Consider the following 18,832-nt stretch of genomic DNA (forward strand, 5'->3'; position numbering starts at 1 on the left):
TTGAAATATATGCGGCATTCCATAAAAAGATGTTTGGATGGGACTCCATGTCACTTAAAATCTGTATATATATTTCAGTGCTGATGCTTCCTTTCCAGATGTGCAAACTGCCTTTTCCATAGGCAATAATGTACCCCCATGCCACCAGAGATGCTGGCTTTTCAGCTGAGCACTGACAACAAGCCAGATGGTCCAATTCCTCTTTAGTCCTGAGGATGTGGCATCTATGGTTTCCAAAAAGAATTCCATATTTCGATTTGTCTGACAGAACAGTTTTTATTTTATTTTAAACGAGCTTTGGCCCAGAGACGACAGCAGTGTTTCTGGATTATGTTCAACTATGGCTTCTTCTCTGCGTGATAAAGCTTTAACCCTTTAACCTCCACTACAAATTCTGTTCATAGACAGTGATTTCTGGAAGTGTTCATGAGCCCATGCAGGGTTTTTTCATGTCAGTCATGCCTGTTTTTAATGTAGTGTTGCCTGAGGACCAGAACAACACAGACATTCAGTACTGATTTTCCAGAAATGGGGTTGTATTTCTATTAAACATTAATAAAATACAACATTTTAATTCATCATGACAAATTGTCATCTTGATCACTTTGCTTTACTGTTTAACCTCAAGTATAGACATGTTTTTAAGTAAATATGCAAGGACAGTATAGGACAAATACATGAATGTAAATCAAATTCAACACAATTAAAAAAGAAAGAAATGTTAAAAAATAATTTTTACATACATTCTCTGGGATTTTAGGTCACTTTAGGAAGTAAAATGATTAAACTGTGTAAAATAAAACTGCTCAAGGTTGCCTTGTCCCTTGCAGATGGTGTGGTATGATTCTGTGATTTTATTGTTAAAATTATATATATTGTAAATAATGGGATATTCAAAGTCTTAGCAATTTTACATTGAGTAACATTATTTTGAAGTTGTTTCACAATTTCTCGACGCATTTGTTTTGCAGATTGATGAACCTCTTCCCATCTTTACCTCTGAGAAATGCTGCCTCTCTAAGATGGTCTTTTTATATAGCTATATTTATATAGCTAGCAATCACCCACTGATGCTCTTATGGCAGTTTTTCAGATCAGGTCAGTATCTATTCATCTTCAGGGAAGATATGGTTGAGTACAAATTCACTGAATTCAGAGTATATGAGGACATGCGTTCATATAGTCTGAATTCAGAGTGTTATAACACTAAAATACCGGTATACTGGACAAACAGCTGACAGCATTATATTGCCAGGCTTTTAAATGACACAGTACTGGATTTAACATAGACTACATATTTTATATATATATACTACTGCCATCAAATCCAGCCGCTAACATAATGGTGTAAGTTTACAGTATGAATATCTGCAAATTAAATAGAATATTATCCCCCAAAATATTTTCTCCACCATCTATGCTCAGATCTATGTAGACCGAAGAGGTCGTACACTGGTTGTGCGAACTTATAGAAGAACAATATGAACCTCTTCTTCAGCACACGATGTAGCTGGAACATGACCAGAGGACCCTGACATGCTTTAATGTTTAAATTTTCATTATACAGTCATTTGAAAAAATAATTACATCCCACTGAAACGGCAGGCTTTTTGGACGTATTTGGACAAGCAAACATTTGATCCACTTTGAAACGGTGCCCACAGATAAGGAGATAATCAAAAGAAAAATATCAAAAGATGCAATTTTCTTCTGTGAAAAGAGTATGCCCACCCTTCGCTTCAGAAGCTAGTATGTCGACCTTTTAGCAGGAAAAAAAAATAAAATCTTGTAGGCGTTTTGCTCAATTACCCACCAGTCTTTGACAACGGCTTGCTAAAATTTTTTGACCCTTCTTCCATGCAAAATTCCTTCAGTTGCGAGATGTTTGAGCGCTTTCTTACATGTACTGCCAGTTTCAAATCCCACAACATTTCGATGGGATTTTTCCTGTTTTTTCTTTCCAATAAAAATTGTTTTTTCTTTTCTAACAATGTCTTGGTGGATTTGCTTGTTTAGGATAATCCTGCTGAGAGGTCCACTTCCAGTTCACCTTTCAGACAAAGAACCATATATTATCTTTCAGCTCTTTGATATGATGCTGAATTCATGGCCGAATCACTGACCCCAAGTTGTGCAAGAAAACCACACCAAAGCATGACATTTCCACACAGTTCATATGAGTTTCTTCTCCTCAAAAGCCACCTTTGGTCTGATCCAAACATGTCAACTTTTGTTGTGGCCAAACAACTACTTTTGATTTGTCTGTCCAGTGGACATTATTCCAAAAGGCCTGGTCTTTACTTTTATAGTCACTGGCAAACTGTGCTGTGCACTATTAAACATTGTGAGGCCAAATTAGTATAATCTCTTTCTGACAATACAAATATACATTTTCCCAACAACATTTTCCAGTTATGGGCAGATTCTGTAATGAGATTTCTTTTAGCAGCATAGCTCCTGTGATGAATCTGCTGGGGCAGCCGGTCCCAAAAAATTCAAATTAGCAGTCATTTGAATCTTTCTCAGTTATAGATGAAGTTCTACTTTTTCTGCTTCTTCTGGCTGCTCCCTTGAGTAGTTGTCACAGCAGATAATCTTTCTCCACCTCACCCTATCGCTAGCGTCCTCCTATGTCACACCAACCCCCACATGTCCTGCTTCACTACATCCTTCCTGCACATGTACAGACCATCTCAACTTTGCCGCTCTAACTTTATCTCCAAAATGCTCGACCTGAGGTGTCTTTCTGATGTACTCATCTTAATCTTGTTACTCCTAACAAAAACCATAGTACCTTCAGGTCTGCCACCTCCAGCTCGGCCTCCTGCCTTTTCGTCAATGCACGTCTCTGCAATTTCTCTTCAGATCTTGATGGTTCACCACACTTCAGTAACAATTGCAACACCAGACGCTGGATGTGAGAGGTTGAAATAACACATGTTCCACCTGTTTCTCCCCGAGGAGGCTCTAATCATTGGCACCTAATCGGGAACACCTGATTCTAACGTTATCAGTCTGACAGTGTTGGTAATATTGGGATACACTTCCTCTTTTTCATTCTTCTGATTTGTTTTTACTGATTTATTTCTTAACATTTATTTGACTACATTTGACAGTGGCTCCATAGTGTAGTGGTTTACACATTTGCCTAATTAGCGAAAGATCCCAAGTTTGTTTCTGTGAAGGGACACAAATCCCTTTGGGGTTTTGTCAGGACGGGAATGTTGTGTAGAAATCTGTTACTGTTACTAGCAGTGGTGACCCTTTGTCAGTAAAGGAGCGGTTGAATATAGCTATATTTTATAATGGCATCTAATATGTAACAACACAACTTCTTATCTTTTAGTCTTTCAAAAGGATTTGATGTTTGCTTGTCCAAATATGTCAAACAGGTTATCTGCAGGTTATCTGAAGCTTTAATTGAACAGGTTTATAAGGAAATGTATTAAATGTTTAGGAATTACACACATTTTTGCATGTAGAGCCAGTAGAGACTCAAATGTTATTGGACAATTAACTGATACATGTTTCATGACTAAGCCTGTTCCCTTCTTATTCCATGGCAACTTAAGCTGACAAAAGATCTGAAGTTGATTCCAGTAGTTCAACGTCCATTTTGTGACCATTCACTAGAGCTCTCAATATGAAGTTATGAAGGAATGTCAGTGCAAGTTAAGGAGGCCATCCTGAGACTGGAATATCAAAATAAACCTCTCAGAGAGATGGCAAAACTTATGGATTAGCCAAAACAACAATTTGGTAAACAACCTTCATAAAAAGAAGAAAAAAAACTGACCGACTCAGCAATACCAAAAGGCCTGAAAGACAACTAGTGTAAAGTGTAAAATAAGTGAGATATTCCCATGATTAAGATAAACACCTTCACAACACCCAACCAAGTCAAGAACTCTGTCAAGGAGGCAGCAGTATCATTGTTCAAGTCTACAATCAAGATATAACTTAATGAATGGTAATACAGAGAATTTACAACAAAGTGCAAACCACTGGTTACACTCAAGAACATAAAGGCCAGATTAGACTTTGTCAGAAAACATCTAATAAACCTTGCACTGTTCTAAAAATAGGATTGAGGCAGAGAAACCAAGATTAACTTGTGTCAGAATGATGGGAAGAGGAAAGTATAGAGGAGGAGAGAAACAGTTTTTGTGATCCAAAGCATACCACACCATCTGTCAAACATGCCCATACCATATATATATGGTTACTGAAGGCAAAACTCAAGGCTTTCTTTCTGTCTTTCTTTCTTTTCTGACCATCTTTTACATTGTTCCACTATGAATTGTTAACAAAGGAAACCCTGATTACTTTCCTAGTTTTAAATGCTATATAGAAAATTTATTGTACCAAATCATAAATTCAGTTTACTATTACTATTTGTATTCTGTGCTTGAATAGAGTTTAGGATGCCTTAATGAGGCTTTTCCACCCTGCCAAGTAACAAGCTTGTTACTTGGCAGGGTGGAATGCTCGTATTTGAGATATTTAATACTGGCACACTTTAATGAACATTGGCAGCTCGAATTCAAAGATACTTGCAAAAACATTATACTTGAAAAGTTCACATCGGCCAAAGAGTGCATTCTCTTTCTTTATTTCTTTATCCTTTATGTACATAAACACACAGCTGCGATGTTGATCCATCGTATCACGGCTGTTTTATCTTTGTTCTACATTTTCTATCATTTGTCAGAGCGGAAGCTAAGCGGGCTGTGAGGACGGTAATACACAAGAACAGACAAGAAAGACTGAGAGCACTGCAGCAGGACGTGAGCCAGCACATTCTTCTGCAAACACAGCCACCAATTCCCATCACACACACACACACACACACACACACACACACACACACACAAGCTCGTTTTAATATCTTAGTGAGGACATCTCATTGACATAATGCTTTCACTAGCCGCTTACCCAAACCTTAGCCATCAAAAATGAATGCCTATTCCTAACCCCTAAACCTAACCTAACCTAATTGTAACCCTAACACTAAAACCACATTTTGAGCCTCAAAAATGCCTTCAAACTTGTGAGAATGGGCATTTTGTCCCCATAAGTGACCATTGGTCCCCACAAGTATAGTAGCATGCCAGTTTTCTGTCCTCACAAAGATGTGTAAACATGCACACACATACACACACACAGTCATCAGTGGTTTACTGTTGTAAAGCTTACAGTGATCTATTCAAACACAGTAAAACACCTGCTACAGACACATAGATATTTAATATACCTATGAACAAAAGTACTATTAAACTGTACAAATGTTTGTAATTCTGTCTCCCTCTCTCTCTCCTATTCACATACATATATACTGGAATTACTCAAATGTGTAATATGTATGTATGTATGTATGTATATCTATCTATAGGCAGGGAATACATGGAGCGCCACAGAAACATCTCTGCCGAATACGGCCTGGAAGTCCCAAGGTCAAAATGGGAGACGCCCCCTGGCGTGGTGGAGAATGACCGAGCTAACATCTTGTGGGACTTCCAGATACAGACGGACAAAATGGTGATGGCTAACCAACCAGACATAGTGGTGGTAGACAAACAGAAGAAGACGGCTGTAGTGATCAATGTAGCGGTTCCCAATGACAGCAACATCAGAAAGAAGGAACACGAGAAGCTGGAGAAATACCAAGAGCTCAGAGAAGAGCTCGAGAAAATGTGGAGGGTGAAGGTAACGGTGGTCCCCGTGGTAATCGGAGCACTAGGTGCGGTGACTCCCAAACTAGGCGAGTGGCTCCAGCAGATCCCGGGAACAACATCGGAGATCTCTGTCCAGAAGAGCGCAGTCCTGGGAACAGCTAAGATACTGCGCAGTACCCTCAAGCTCCCAGGCCTCTGGTAGAGGACCCGAGCTTGAAGAATAGACCGCCCGCAGGGGCGAGTGGGGAATTTTTTATTTATTTATTTATATATATGTATATGTCACACATTTTAGTAATTCCAGTATGTGACCATTTTACACCATTAAATATTTATTATCCTTATTTTTGTTTCTGTTGTTTTTATGCCTGAGCTTTGAAATTAGTTGTGGGATTCTTGTTTCTGTGCTATTTTTGAGTTTTCTTTTTCTTATAACAGATGTTTCCTGCTTGGTTTCTTTATGCTGCTATTATCAGGTTTAGTTTCGGAATCTAGTTCCCGTTTGTGGTTTTGTTTATATGTAATTCCTTGAGTTTCAAGCTCTGTGTTATGTGTTCACATGTTCCTGGTTAATTTTGGTCATCTTTTGTGTTTTGTGTTTAATTTAACTTCTGTTGTCTCATCAGCTGTGATTGTAGCTGTGTTGCCTTTGGTTACCCTGAATGGTTGTATTTAACCCCTCTGTTTGCATCTATTCTTTGTTGTGCTGTATTATTGTTGTCCCGGTGTGCTGTCTGCCAGTTGGCGGATTTTGTTGACTCTTTGGACTTTGCTATCAGCATAAATAAAGGTTTGCTTTTTGTTTACATCCATCTACCTGTACAGCCTGCCTTTGGGTCATCACTTCTGCAAAACGTGACAATAGATAATTAAACTTAAAAACTGTGGCTCAATAAACTCTCAGCGCAATAATGTTTTCTTTTGGCATGTCTCTTTCTATCTTCTTTCTCATTTTGCTAAACATTAGACTCAAACACTCGATTGCTGCATTTCACTTCAGTGCAGCATGCTCATTTTTTATGTACTCTCTGAGGACCTGTAACTGACAAAACCTTCTTAGTATGAAGGTAAAATTTGGCAGACTTTTATGAATTCATTGCACCAAACTTAGGAGATTCAGAGAGACTCAGGCACTCACTGATATTTCGTGGAATAATGAGCATGTATTTAAAAAAACTTGAATACATACTACTTTACTCACTAGGACTTTGTTTTTGTGACATCTGCACAAATCCAGCATTGTATTTTCAAGCCAAAATCCTGCAAACACACACAAAATTGTTTTTTTTTCTAAATACGAATGCTACAGCTGTTAAATTACCTAACATATTACATTAGCTGCTGTTCCCATTACCCATTTTTACAGGTAAAAATGTCTCAAAAGACAATGAAGAAGTTCAAAAAAGGAATAAATAAACATGTAAAGGCTTAATGCCACTTTTACCACATTTTCAGCTGATATCCATCCACTGATGTCCGCAAACTGAACATTACCTTAGGCCAGATAACCCACCATGATTGGTCTCACCAGCTTAGGCTACATTAGTTTTGCCTCATAACAAGGAAACAAAGCCAGATGTCTCATTCCTTCTTGTCTTCTTTCTCTTCTCACCCTCTGGGTTTGTGTGCATATGAGCATTAAAACAGAAGCTGCACCTATTCAGCTTCTGTTTTAGCCCATGAAAATCCATGTTAAAGCTCAATCATGCAAAAAAGAAATCATATGTGAACATGGTCCAGAAACCATCATCTCTGGGCCAGAAAACTGTTGTGTGGTCAGACAAATCAAGATCTGACATTCTTTTTGGAAAACACGAACACTGCATCCTCTGGACTAAAGAGGAAAGGGAGCATCTGGCTTGTTATCAGCGCTCCGTTTAAAAGCCTGCATCTCTGATGGTATGGGGGTACATTAGTGCCTATGGAATTGGCAGATTGCACATCTGGAAAGACTGGATCAGTGCAGGTTATGCATGCCCAACCAGATGACATCTTTTTTCGTCGAAGGCCTTGCATATTTAAGCAAAAACGGAAAAAAAAAACCCCCACATAGTGCTTCTATTACAACAGCATGGCTTCATAGTAGAAAAGCTGAGTGTTGAACTGACCCGCCTGCATTTGAGATCTTTAAGCAACTGAGAACATTTGGAGCATCATGAAATGAAAAATATGCCAAAGGAGAGTCAGGACCGCTGAGCAGCGAGAATCTGATACCAGAAAAAAATGGAACAACATTCTTCTCCCAAAACTCCAGCAGCTGGTCTCCTCAGTTCCCAGATGTTTACAGACTGCTGGTAAAAGAAGAGGGGATGCTACACAGTCTTAAACATGGCCCTGTCCCAATTTTATTGAGATGTGTCACTGCCCAACACATTCAAAATGACATATGAATTATTTTTATTTTTCCTAAAATGCTACATTCTCTAAATTAAAACAATATGATGTATTTTGAATGAAAACTGGGTTTATGAGAGCTGCAAGTCATTGCATTCTACTGTATTTATTTATACTTCACACCATGTGCCAACTTTTCTGAAATTGGGCCTGATGAAGCAAACTGGCTACTGAAAGCCAAACTAAGAAATACTTTAACTGCAGTTGTTTATTTTCTTTGGCCTTTTTATACTTTTATTTGAAAGGGTACAGTGAAGAATGACAGGAAAGCAGAGGGAGAGACATGTGGCTAAGGGCCACGGGTCAGATTCAAACCCGGGCCGGCCACTCTCAGCCATGGTCACCTGCTCATCCCAGTGAGCTAAACCAGTGCCCGCCTTCAGTTGTTTATTTAGTAATGGATATTTCATGGCAGAGGGAAATAGTATTGATTTGAACCAAAGTTTTCTGTGAAAATCATGGAAATTCAGAAAAAATAATAACTCAGCACAGTGAAAAACAAAGGATTAGTCAAGGAACAGTATTAGTCAAACTTGCCATTAGTAGTGCCACGGTCCAGTCTTGTCACAGGAACTCGTTTGTGTCTGTAATGGCAGTGCTGCCTCTGCACCCAGTGAACCTGGAAATCACACAACAAAAAGAATCAGAGCTCACCTGTAAACTGGAACTATTAGTTTGTGATCTTCTCACTGATAAATGAAGGTAACTCTGAGTATTTTCATGTCTGTGTTCTCCACTTTTCTTATACAGGCATTTCAATGTATTTCACTATTAGTGGGTGTATTGCGGGGACTCTGAAGCAGTAAATGTCAAGTTTGAAGTGGTTTGAATATTTCAGCTGGTTCAAGTTCAAGTTCTTTTTTGGCAAATTTTCTGCCTCTGGGAAACACTGCAGTGAAACACACAAATAATGTACCTGCAAACACCTCACGTGTATCTACATGTCGCCAACTGCTTGTTCACAGGAAATCACTGGACTTGTCCTGACATTTGGAATAAAATGATACAGAAGAAGATGCTGTGGCCTGATTTAAACTCCATGAATGGAAGCAACCCATGACATATTGGGCTGTAATGCATATAAAATGATTTGGAAATATGAAGAAAAAAAATCACTTCACCTTAACGAATCACCTTTGGCTCATCCCAAAGACGCTCATGCACTACAGCTCTAATAATCGTCTGTCTGAAGTTCGCTTTCGCAATTTAACTTTTTTTCTTGTTCTAGTTTTACGAGGATAAAAGCAAGACAGTGAGAGGCACCGAACAAATAAAATATTTTGTCCTATTCTGCTTCACACTACTTTGAAATAGAGGGGAAAAATCCATAGCACGGGGAGAGCTGGGCATCTTTATGGAGGAGAGTAAAAGGTTTCCTCTTCATTAGTTCAAAGAGTACTCGCTTACTCTCTCCTTTGCCGTTCCATTGTCCTGGGTTAAAAGCAACAAAAACACCCCCGCCTCACCTACACCTCTGTCCTCCACAACACGCATGTGCACGCACACACGCGCACGCACAATTTCTTTCATAGGCCGCTGCTCGCAGCTTTGATCTGATAAGAGGCTGGTCCTTGTGAAGGTGGGTGAAGTAAATCAAACAGCAGATCACAGACACGCATACGCGCACGCACATATCACTGTCAGGCCACTATTGTCCTCTTACACTTAAATCAGAGTGGAAGAGGTTGAAAATAAATACTACTGAGAGGCGGCTGCAGTCTTTTATGTTCCTAAAAGCCTGCTTGGTTTATTCCCTCTTCACCATCTTCAATTATACTCAATTAACAAAAGCTAGGAGCTGGTCTAACCTTCCCAAAGAAGACAGCTGTTAAAGCTAAGAACTCGTCATACGTGATGTGAAACAGAGGAGAACTCAGGCAGAGAGAAGATGTGATGTGCACAAATCTGCAAATGTAATCAAATGGGTGTTTATTTTAGGTGCAGCGTATTGATTTATGCTAATTTAAGATGATTTAAAGCATAATAAGCTAAGTGTAACAAACACTTGGATTTGTTAGCACATTTAGGCAATTCCTATTTAGCAAGAGAAACATTGTTTCTAATTTATGTGTGAGCTATACGATTGCTTTTTTTGTTTTGTTTGTTATGAATACAAAATAATGTACCAAATTCAGAGTACAGCTCCAAACTAGCATTTGCTCAGTATATACTGTGTAGCACCACAGAACACATGGTACATATGTATTCCTCTGAATAATCAGAATAACAGAACTGATAGTTCACCTTTCATGAGCATTCATTCAGGACATTCACATAAATGTCATCATGCTAATGCAAAACAGACACGAGCAGTTTCCCAATACAGCATGAGCCAGCCACTGGGGTCCACTGAGACTTTATCGTTGGCATGCAATGGACAGCATCACTGAGCAATGGACAGCATCGGTGAGCAATGGACAGCATCGGTGAGCACAAGCTTGCAGCTGCCTTTCACTGAGTTTTTATTTGCACATTGCAAAGCGCTTCTAAAAAACATAGTTATCTCTGCAAAGGAGGTTATGTTTCTGGTAGCATTTGCATGCGTGTCATCATTTTGTCTCTGTAGTTTTTAACAGGTTTTGAGTGAATTCTGGTAGAACTTTGTAGCAGTTTAGAGTGGGGTCGTGTTAACAATCCATTCAAATTTTGCTTACATCAACCAAGGTCTTCAAGGTCAACTTAACGATTTATTGGGTGAAAATTGACACAAAGCCTTAGAAACTATGATTCTTAGTGTGGTACGTATCGTCAATATATCGAAAGTATAAATATTTTATCACATTTGACCTCTGATCTCTCCCTCAAGGTCAATAGACTGATCTGAAGGTCAAAGCGATAGCGCTATTTAAAACTATGTTGCTTATTGCCATTATTTGTATTGACAGTTTGTTTTGTCATATAGGGAATGACATACGGTGAATCTGAATATCACCTCTGAGCTCTACTTCAAGGTCAAACTTTCAGAAAATTTATTTTATATTTAAAACTCTGTTTACAATTCTATTGTCTTTGTTTGCACTAGAAATGTATGAAATGACACTGGCATATGTGGATTCAAAATATCACATTATAGTTTGCATCCAAATATGTCACATTTGACCTCCTTCAAATTAACCCCAAAATGTGTTGTTTTTTATTGCACTACAAAATTCTTAAAGCGCGTTCAAAAAGAACAACGTAAACTAAATTAATATGTACAGAATACAATACTATTATTATTAAAAGTAAATACTGTAGCGTGAGCTGCCATGGTGGAGGTTTGCACTCTCCGAATTCTTCTTGTTTAATTATATTTCTGTTTTAACTTCTTCCACTATATACAATATGATTGTTGCATGTTGACCTGCCAGCCACTGAAGGCTTTCTAAATACACTGGTTAAAGAAAGTGGAAACAAGAATATTTTCAGATGCAGCTTAATCGTCAGGTCAAATTAAACTGGGAGTAGTATTGGTAGGCTATTGAAGATTAACTGCTTAGCTAGTTGAAAATGGTTATAACACCAGAGTGTGTGGTGTGTGTGTGTGTGGCAACAGTTCCCAGAAACTTTTAGAGAAAAGTATTTCCAAAGTCAGTCTATTTACATTGGTTTCCAAAAGTGAAACCAATGACAACGGGATGGATGAAAAATTTCCGTGGAGGCGCATAAAGTCGCTGGCAAACAGTGAGTGTGTGCACGCATGTGTGAGGGTGTGTGCGTGTATGTCCCAATAGCCTTGTTAAACCCCTTCAGCCTCTCCTCTCGGGGAGCAGCCAGGACATGGTGATCAATACACATGATAGGGAGCTAATCGCTCTCTGTCAAACCAAGCCCTGCCATCTACTAATGGCACACGCTCACTTGGGAATGCGTGTGTGTGTGTGTGTGTGTGTGTGTGTGTGTGTGTGTGTGTGTGTGTGTGTGTGTGTGTGTGTGTGTGTGTGTGTGTGTGTGTGTGTGTGTGTGTGTGTGTGTGTGTGTTTGTGTGTACAGGCCTTAATGGCAGATTGAGACTCTTCAGGGAGTGTTGCTCAAGGTTAGGCTCAGGGGACGAGGGGCAATTGACCATACTGTCTGTGACACTGACCCCTCTACTGTCAGCACATTCATCATCCAACTGTGACACATGGGCAGCACACACACACACACACACACACACACAAAACAAAATGCACACAATTTCCAAAAACACATGCCACATATACCTGCACTGAAAAATGACATCGCCCCAAAAAGATGCATTTCATGAATAGATTTCTCTTGTTTAGCCAGCATGTTACAGCACCAAGTAAGTTTGTGCAACATCAATTATCAAAGCTGCTGACACTTTGCCCTTCACAATGAAAGCATCACTAAATAGAAAAAAGATATACAAAGAACAAGGTATGTGATCAATGGGATAAAAAATAAAGGCAAAACTGAAAACCAAGTTTGGAAAAATTACTTTCAAACAGTGAGTGGGGTAAAAGAGAGACAGAGAGAGAGCAATGGAGTACTTGCTTGATGCTTGTGCTTGAGGCACAATGTGAATGTGTGGAAGAGGAGGGGAAGAAAGACAGCGCGATGGAAGGAGTAAAACTGTGCATGAATGTGTGTTTAAAGACATCCCATGAAGAATGTGTGTGTGTGTGTGTGTGTGTGTGTGTGTGTGTGTGCGCGCGCATGTGTATGTTTGTTTGTGTGCAAAAATGGCTCTATAGAACTGAAATGAATGAATAAGGAAGGTGGTGACGAAACACAGAAAGAAAACTGTGGGTGTGAAAGAGAGAGAGAGAGAGAGTGTGTGTGTGTGTGTGTGTGTGTGTGTGTGTGTGTGTGTGTGTGTGTGTGTGTGTGTGTGTGTGTGTGTGTGTGTGTGCAATACTCCCATGTCTCTATATGAATGAGTGGATGCAGTGGATGGCAGGCAGCTGCAGCAGTGTGATAGCCAAGCCGAGCTGCACAGATATCAGCGCTGACATTTTGGGCTTCACTACCCACCCACGGCCCCACGGGAAACTGATGGCAATAGCAGCAGCAGTGGCCGCATCACCCCACCGCCGCTGCCTCCGCTGCAGCCCCAACCCCTCCCTGAGCTTGTCAATCTCAAAGCTTTGCTTCCTGACACACTGTCGGCCTTAGCCTGGCTCTGGTTGGACCCATTATGCCACACAGCAGTGAGCACACCGCATGAACCACCGTCACCAGACCCCGCAATGCACTGCTGATTCCTATCTAGTCCTCAACCCTCCCACCACACTCACCAAGTCTGCCTCTTCATTCAATCTCATCTCTAGCTGCCAGACTGATAGTCCTGACCGCAGAGAGAAAAACGACAGAGAAGAGGGGTTTTTGTCTGTGTGTGCGTGTGTGTGTGTGTGTGTGTTACTGTTGCCGAGAAGGCAAACAGGGAAAGATGGGGAGCTCTACAGTAGCACACATTAAAAGGAGGGAGGGCGAAACTGCTGAAAGAGAGGAAATAGATAACAGCGCGATACACTCTGGCCCCTCCTCTAGGCTTCTTTTAGGGCACCTCTTGGCCTCCTCTCCCCTACCTCATCCTCCCTCCTTCCTCCTCCCCCACCAACCCCTGGGCCCTCTGGTGTGTTGCTCACTCCATTGTGTCAACCTTCAGAAGTGCTCAGTTTGAGTGGCAGGCCGTCACAGATCAGTTCCCTGCTAAAGCGGCCCGGCAGGCCAGGGTGACGGGCCAGGAAGGGATCTAAGTGGGGTTTATCAGCGCTTCTTAACGCCTCTCCGGCTGCCTGACACAAAAGAGAGGGGGTATTAAACATCTAAAGCAAACCAAAAAGCGTGAAAGCTCCTTATAGGGCCGCGGGATTGCGGATGTGACTGGAGTCTTAAAAAAAATAGCAGAAAAAAAAGAGAGGAAAAAAAAAGAAAAATAAGGAGAGGGGGCAAAAACACACACACAAACGTCTCAACAGTGAGAAAGTATTGAGGGAAAATTCAAATGTTTTTCCTGTCCTTTGTGGATAGAAGAGTGGGTTGGAGAGAGAAAGAAGGAGAGAGAAAGCCTCACATTTGAAACAGACATTATACTACTTGCAAAGCTGAACACAAATATGCAAGTTAGCTAATTTAAATCAGGTAATGGTAACCCAAACAACAGAAATGATAAGATAAGCCTAAATGGCATTAGAGTGGTGGTTGGGGTGAGGCTCTTAACTTCATATTCTGTCTTTTAGACAAGTTATCGTTGCAGCCTTTTTGATGCCGCTTGGAAAATAACATCCATCACAAATGAGGCAAAAAAAACTTAGATTTAACTTAGCATTAAACAAAGCTTCCAAACTTGTGCTAAAGCTCCTAAATGAATGTGAATACATGACAGATTAAGCTGTTATTTTGCGAGCTAACAATTATTCTGGCCTTGTAGATTACAACTGTTATATAGTCTATCGCCACAAAATAAAATCACAGTAGTGAACAGATAGGTAAATGACTGGTAAAAATAATTAATAACATTCATGATGAAATTAATGACAGATGGATTTCACTTAGTAGCTTTAGTTGCAGAGACCACTGACCTCATCTATAAAACTGTTTCCTAGATTTATAGTTATTTTCAGAACTAAGAATTGAAGCCCCAACCACATGTTAGCGGCTAACATGTGGTTGGGTTTTAGCAGCTAGCACTCTGTCATATGCCAGTGAATGGTGTCTTTCACTCCCACTGGTGTTGAATCAATAAGTTCATCAGAGTTAAGAGTTGTTTACTGCCCACACAAAGTGATTTGCTCGACTTTGGTGTTGACGTTTGGTTGCTAGTGGACATTCCCGGTTGCCCAATGTCCACTAGCATAATGCCTACTGTATTTAACACCCATGATATGTCAAAGAGCAGAATCATTCACTCCCATTGGTCGTGGCTTCAACTGCTTGCTTCAAAAATGAGTTAAATTAAGGAACCCATTCACACAATTATCTATCCATCTAATTCATAAATAATTCTGAGTATAAACAAAATCTTTCCAGCAATTTCCCATAACGTTTTACGATTATGTATCTGCATGTGAATTTCTGCTTAAGTCATACTTAAGAACAGAAAAGTTGATAATTTTAATAGTAATGTCTGTGCTTTTTTTCTTATCATAAAAAGACAAAATGCATTGATGTGAAAAAAAACCTTGTTTGATTTGTTTTTTGTCACCCATCCTTTTTCATGTATTGCTTAATGGATATATCTAATATGGTTTTTATTTTCAATGCATCAAAACAGTTTGCACATAGAAGAGGTGAGAAGCAGGATGGGCCTGAAAACACTCTTATTCCATCTCTATTCTACAGACACAGCAGTGTAGTAAAGTTATGCTTTATGCTTATCCAAAAGGCAATTAAAATTCTAGGACTTTAGTTTAGGCACAATATCAAGAATTAACAAAGCTTATATAGATTTCTATAATATAATTAACAGGTTCATCAGACAGAGTGTAACTTTTTAAAAGCAACATAAAAGGCTAAACTTGTACTAACAAAAATATTTTTCGATTTGCTGTCACATTTTAAACATTATGTGCCGTGATAAACAATTATCACGGCACACTTTCGCTTTTATATGTTTTTAAGGATTTAACAGACTGCAAATTTTAGAGGTCGCTCATCAACTCGATATTCAATCACAAGGAGATCGAGCATCATTTGATAACAATTGGACAATGCATGCTCTATCTTAATTTAGCTGCGGCCGTTTAGAATATATTTAAATTTTTATGCAAAAATAAGATTACCTATTGATGAGCTTACACTGGTTAGGTAAGCATTACTAAAAGTTTAGATGTTTTGCTAGCTGCAAGGTAAAGCCTATATTTGACTTTATTTTTTCTAAAAGCTGACCTCCTTGGCCTTTCATCATTATAGCATCCTCGCTATAATAAATACCTTTTAGCGGCCTGCTTATTTTTTTTAGTTTATATAAGAAAAACTTCACACTTGTTCTGCCGGTAATGTCTTTTCTCCTTGACTTCTGTCTGCAGCTTGCAGCTGTCGGCTCGAGTGTTGCATCAATAAGGTGCCTGTACAGCTGAGATTAATGAGACAGATATTAAAACAGATTTCTTTTTAAAAAGAAGATTCAAACCAGGTCATCACAAGACCGGAACATGCTGTGAACAGTGGCTTTCTGTATCTGTGTATTAAGTGTGTAGTACACCAGCAGGGACCAATGTGTGTGTCAGAAGATGGCAGGGGGTTAGTATCTGAGACATTTGGTAAAAGGTCAGTATAGAGTTCGGTCAGAAACATGTCTGCGCGTTTCAGAATGAAACCACAAGAGGTACAATAGTTAGGACAGTTCGGAAGAGAGTCATTGAGGGGAAGCGGGGTTTCAAATAAACTACGTACACACACACACGCAGAGAGACAGAAGAGAAACCATGTGTGTATGTGTCTGTGTTTTTGCTTCGTTAACAGCATTTTAACATGTGCTTTATTTGCCAGATGTGCATATATGGTCTTTATCCATGTGTCTCTAAACCCTCACATTGGTATGTTTTTCCACAGCTTTGCTAATGATGCCATTAGCATTGAGATTAATACCACAGCTGATTGCTGCCTTGCTGACAGAGGGCTGCATCAGCTGGGATTACACAGTGGCAAAACCTCCTCCTCCTCTGAGACGCCACTGTGGACCTCCATTCAATGTGACTGTGTGTGTGTGTGTGTCAATGCAGCAAACAATAGATTGAGGCTTCTATGAGCTGCAGCAGCTGCGGCAGATCGTGCTTATTTATTAAAGATGTTTCTTATTCTTCTGTCAAGAAGATTTAAATAGTTCCCTTTCATTTATTTTCTTTATGAAGAACTGCTCGATAGTTTGCAACAGTTATGATATACAGACAGGTGTATATGATATTTTATGTTGCGTCTTATTTTGTTTGCCGTGGTTTTACAGCATTATTAATCAATACGCCACGTTACACTGCACAGCTGTTATTACAATATAGTTACAACTATTGCTAAAGGGTAAAACAGCCCTCGGTTTAATTCCACCTCGTGACAGGAGTAGATCTATCTCGTGAAAACACAGCCTCGTTATGCTTTTGCTACACAACGATGCACCAGTGATTTCACCTTTCGTTTCAAAATGCAGGTGCTCTGCAGAGTAACACAAACACCTCAGTGAGTAGCACTCTACCACATCACTGCAAATGGGATCTCAGCGACGGCAGGGCTTTTTTACCTAACTGTAAATACTATTCTAACCGTGAAGGGCAGATTAAGCCGCACGAAGCTAATTTTAACTCCGTCGCAACCTTGCAGTCTACTAAACTTTATATGATGCAGTAACTGGTGGGTTCTGCTAGCAAACCCACCTGCTATGCAATGCAAAGGAAAAAAAACAGCAGACGTGTTTGTAAAGATGGAAGCCTGGTCAGAGGTGGGCGGACGGACTATCGCTAAGGCTCTGGCAGAAGGCCAGTTGCTTCAGCTAACACACTCTAATTGTGTTTGACAACACATAACCCAACATAAACATGCCTTCCATAAACCCACAACAATATTAACTGTATTCAGCTAAAAAAAAGAAAGCAAATAAAGTGCATTATATTAGTTGGGAAGCAAAGAAGTTTCAAGGGTTTTCAGAGGGTTCAAGTAAGCTGTAACAGCAGCATTTTCTTTTAACTTGCTACAAAACTAAACAATAAGATTTCTTTAAATGAAACAAAATTCCAAAATAAAATGACTTTAATGGAAAAAAAAATGATGGCAGCTGGCAGGGAGAAGCAGCGTCTAAATACGCAATTGTTCATCATCCCAAAACATTATTTGTGCAATCCATTAAATGTAAGACTCATTATGAAACGTGGGACATTTAAGGGTGGGAATTTATTTTCACCTAAAGTTACGATAGTAGAAAAGTAATTAAAGTTACAGTTTAATGAAATCATGAACCATACATGGAGTCACTGGAGATTGTGCATAAATTACTTCAATTAATCACACGCACACTGATTCAGATGATAACTCTGAATCGGAAAGTTTGGAATTCCTTTCTCTCCTTTGCTTTCAGTCTGTTTGTGTGTCTGTGTGTGTTTGGGTGGGAGGGTGGTTTGTAGTTGTGGGGTAGATGCACACACACACACACACACACACACACACACACACACACACACACACACACACACACACACACACACACACACACACACACACACACACACACACACATTCTATGTGAGCATTTTTATTGTTTTGTGTATTTTGTGTGTATGTGTGGGAGAGAGAGAGATTGAAGGGGCAATGTGTTGGGGAAAGGCCAGAGGTCCGGTGCACCCTGGAGAATGGACAGGGGCGAAGCCACATCTCCGACCCTTCCTCTCCCTGCTGTCATGGGATGTCTCCCTGAATGACGGTTTCCATGACGACGGAAGCCTAGTGAGGAGGTTGAATTGTGAGCTCCGAGGGTAAAGCGGAGCAGCTTGCCGAAGGTGGCAAGGGAGGAAGGAGGAGGGGTGGGTGCACAAAGTGATATTGGGTGGAACAGGCACACAAGCAACAAGAGCAAGGTAAACAACTTTTATCCATTACTCAACACGGGCCTGCTTCAGTCTTTTTTTTCCTTTCTTTTTTGCCAATCCTTCTTGCTAATCAACACTGGAGCATGATTAAAACAGCAACGGCAGCTTAAATGAACTTCCATTTGCATACACTCGCTGGGTACAATCAGAACTGATGCCAGAGTGTAAATTCACCTCGACGTGGTCGTGCTAAATGCATCAAAGAGTCTCGTCCAAGTGGCTGGATGCTCTCAACAGCTGTAGTTGTAAATGCATTTCTCAGAG

General features: G+C 39.9%; 1 protein-coding gene across 3 annotated transcripts in view; it reads right to left on the bottom strand.

Annotated features, from left to right (window-relative positions):
• LOC116320619 (furin-like protease kpc-1) overlaps positions 1-18,832 on the bottom strand; it is a 200,068-nt gene that overhangs the window by 159,643 nt on the left and 21,593 nt on the right. For all 3 annotated transcript variants that reach the window (XM_039619940.1, XM_039619938.1, XM_039619939.1), the window contains exon 4: positions 8,607-8,688. In XM_039619940.1, coding sequence (XP_039475874.1) covers positions 8,607-8,688 — 82 coding nt within the window. The remainder of the gene's footprint in view (positions 1-8,606; positions 8,689-18,832) is intronic.

This window comes from Oreochromis aureus, linkage group 11, assembly GCF_013358895.1.
Source record: "Oreochromis aureus strain Israel breed Guangdong linkage group 11, ZZ_aureus, whole genome shotgun sequence".
NCBI lineage: Eukaryota > Metazoa > Chordata > Actinopteri > Cichliformes > Cichlidae > Oreochromis > Oreochromis aureus.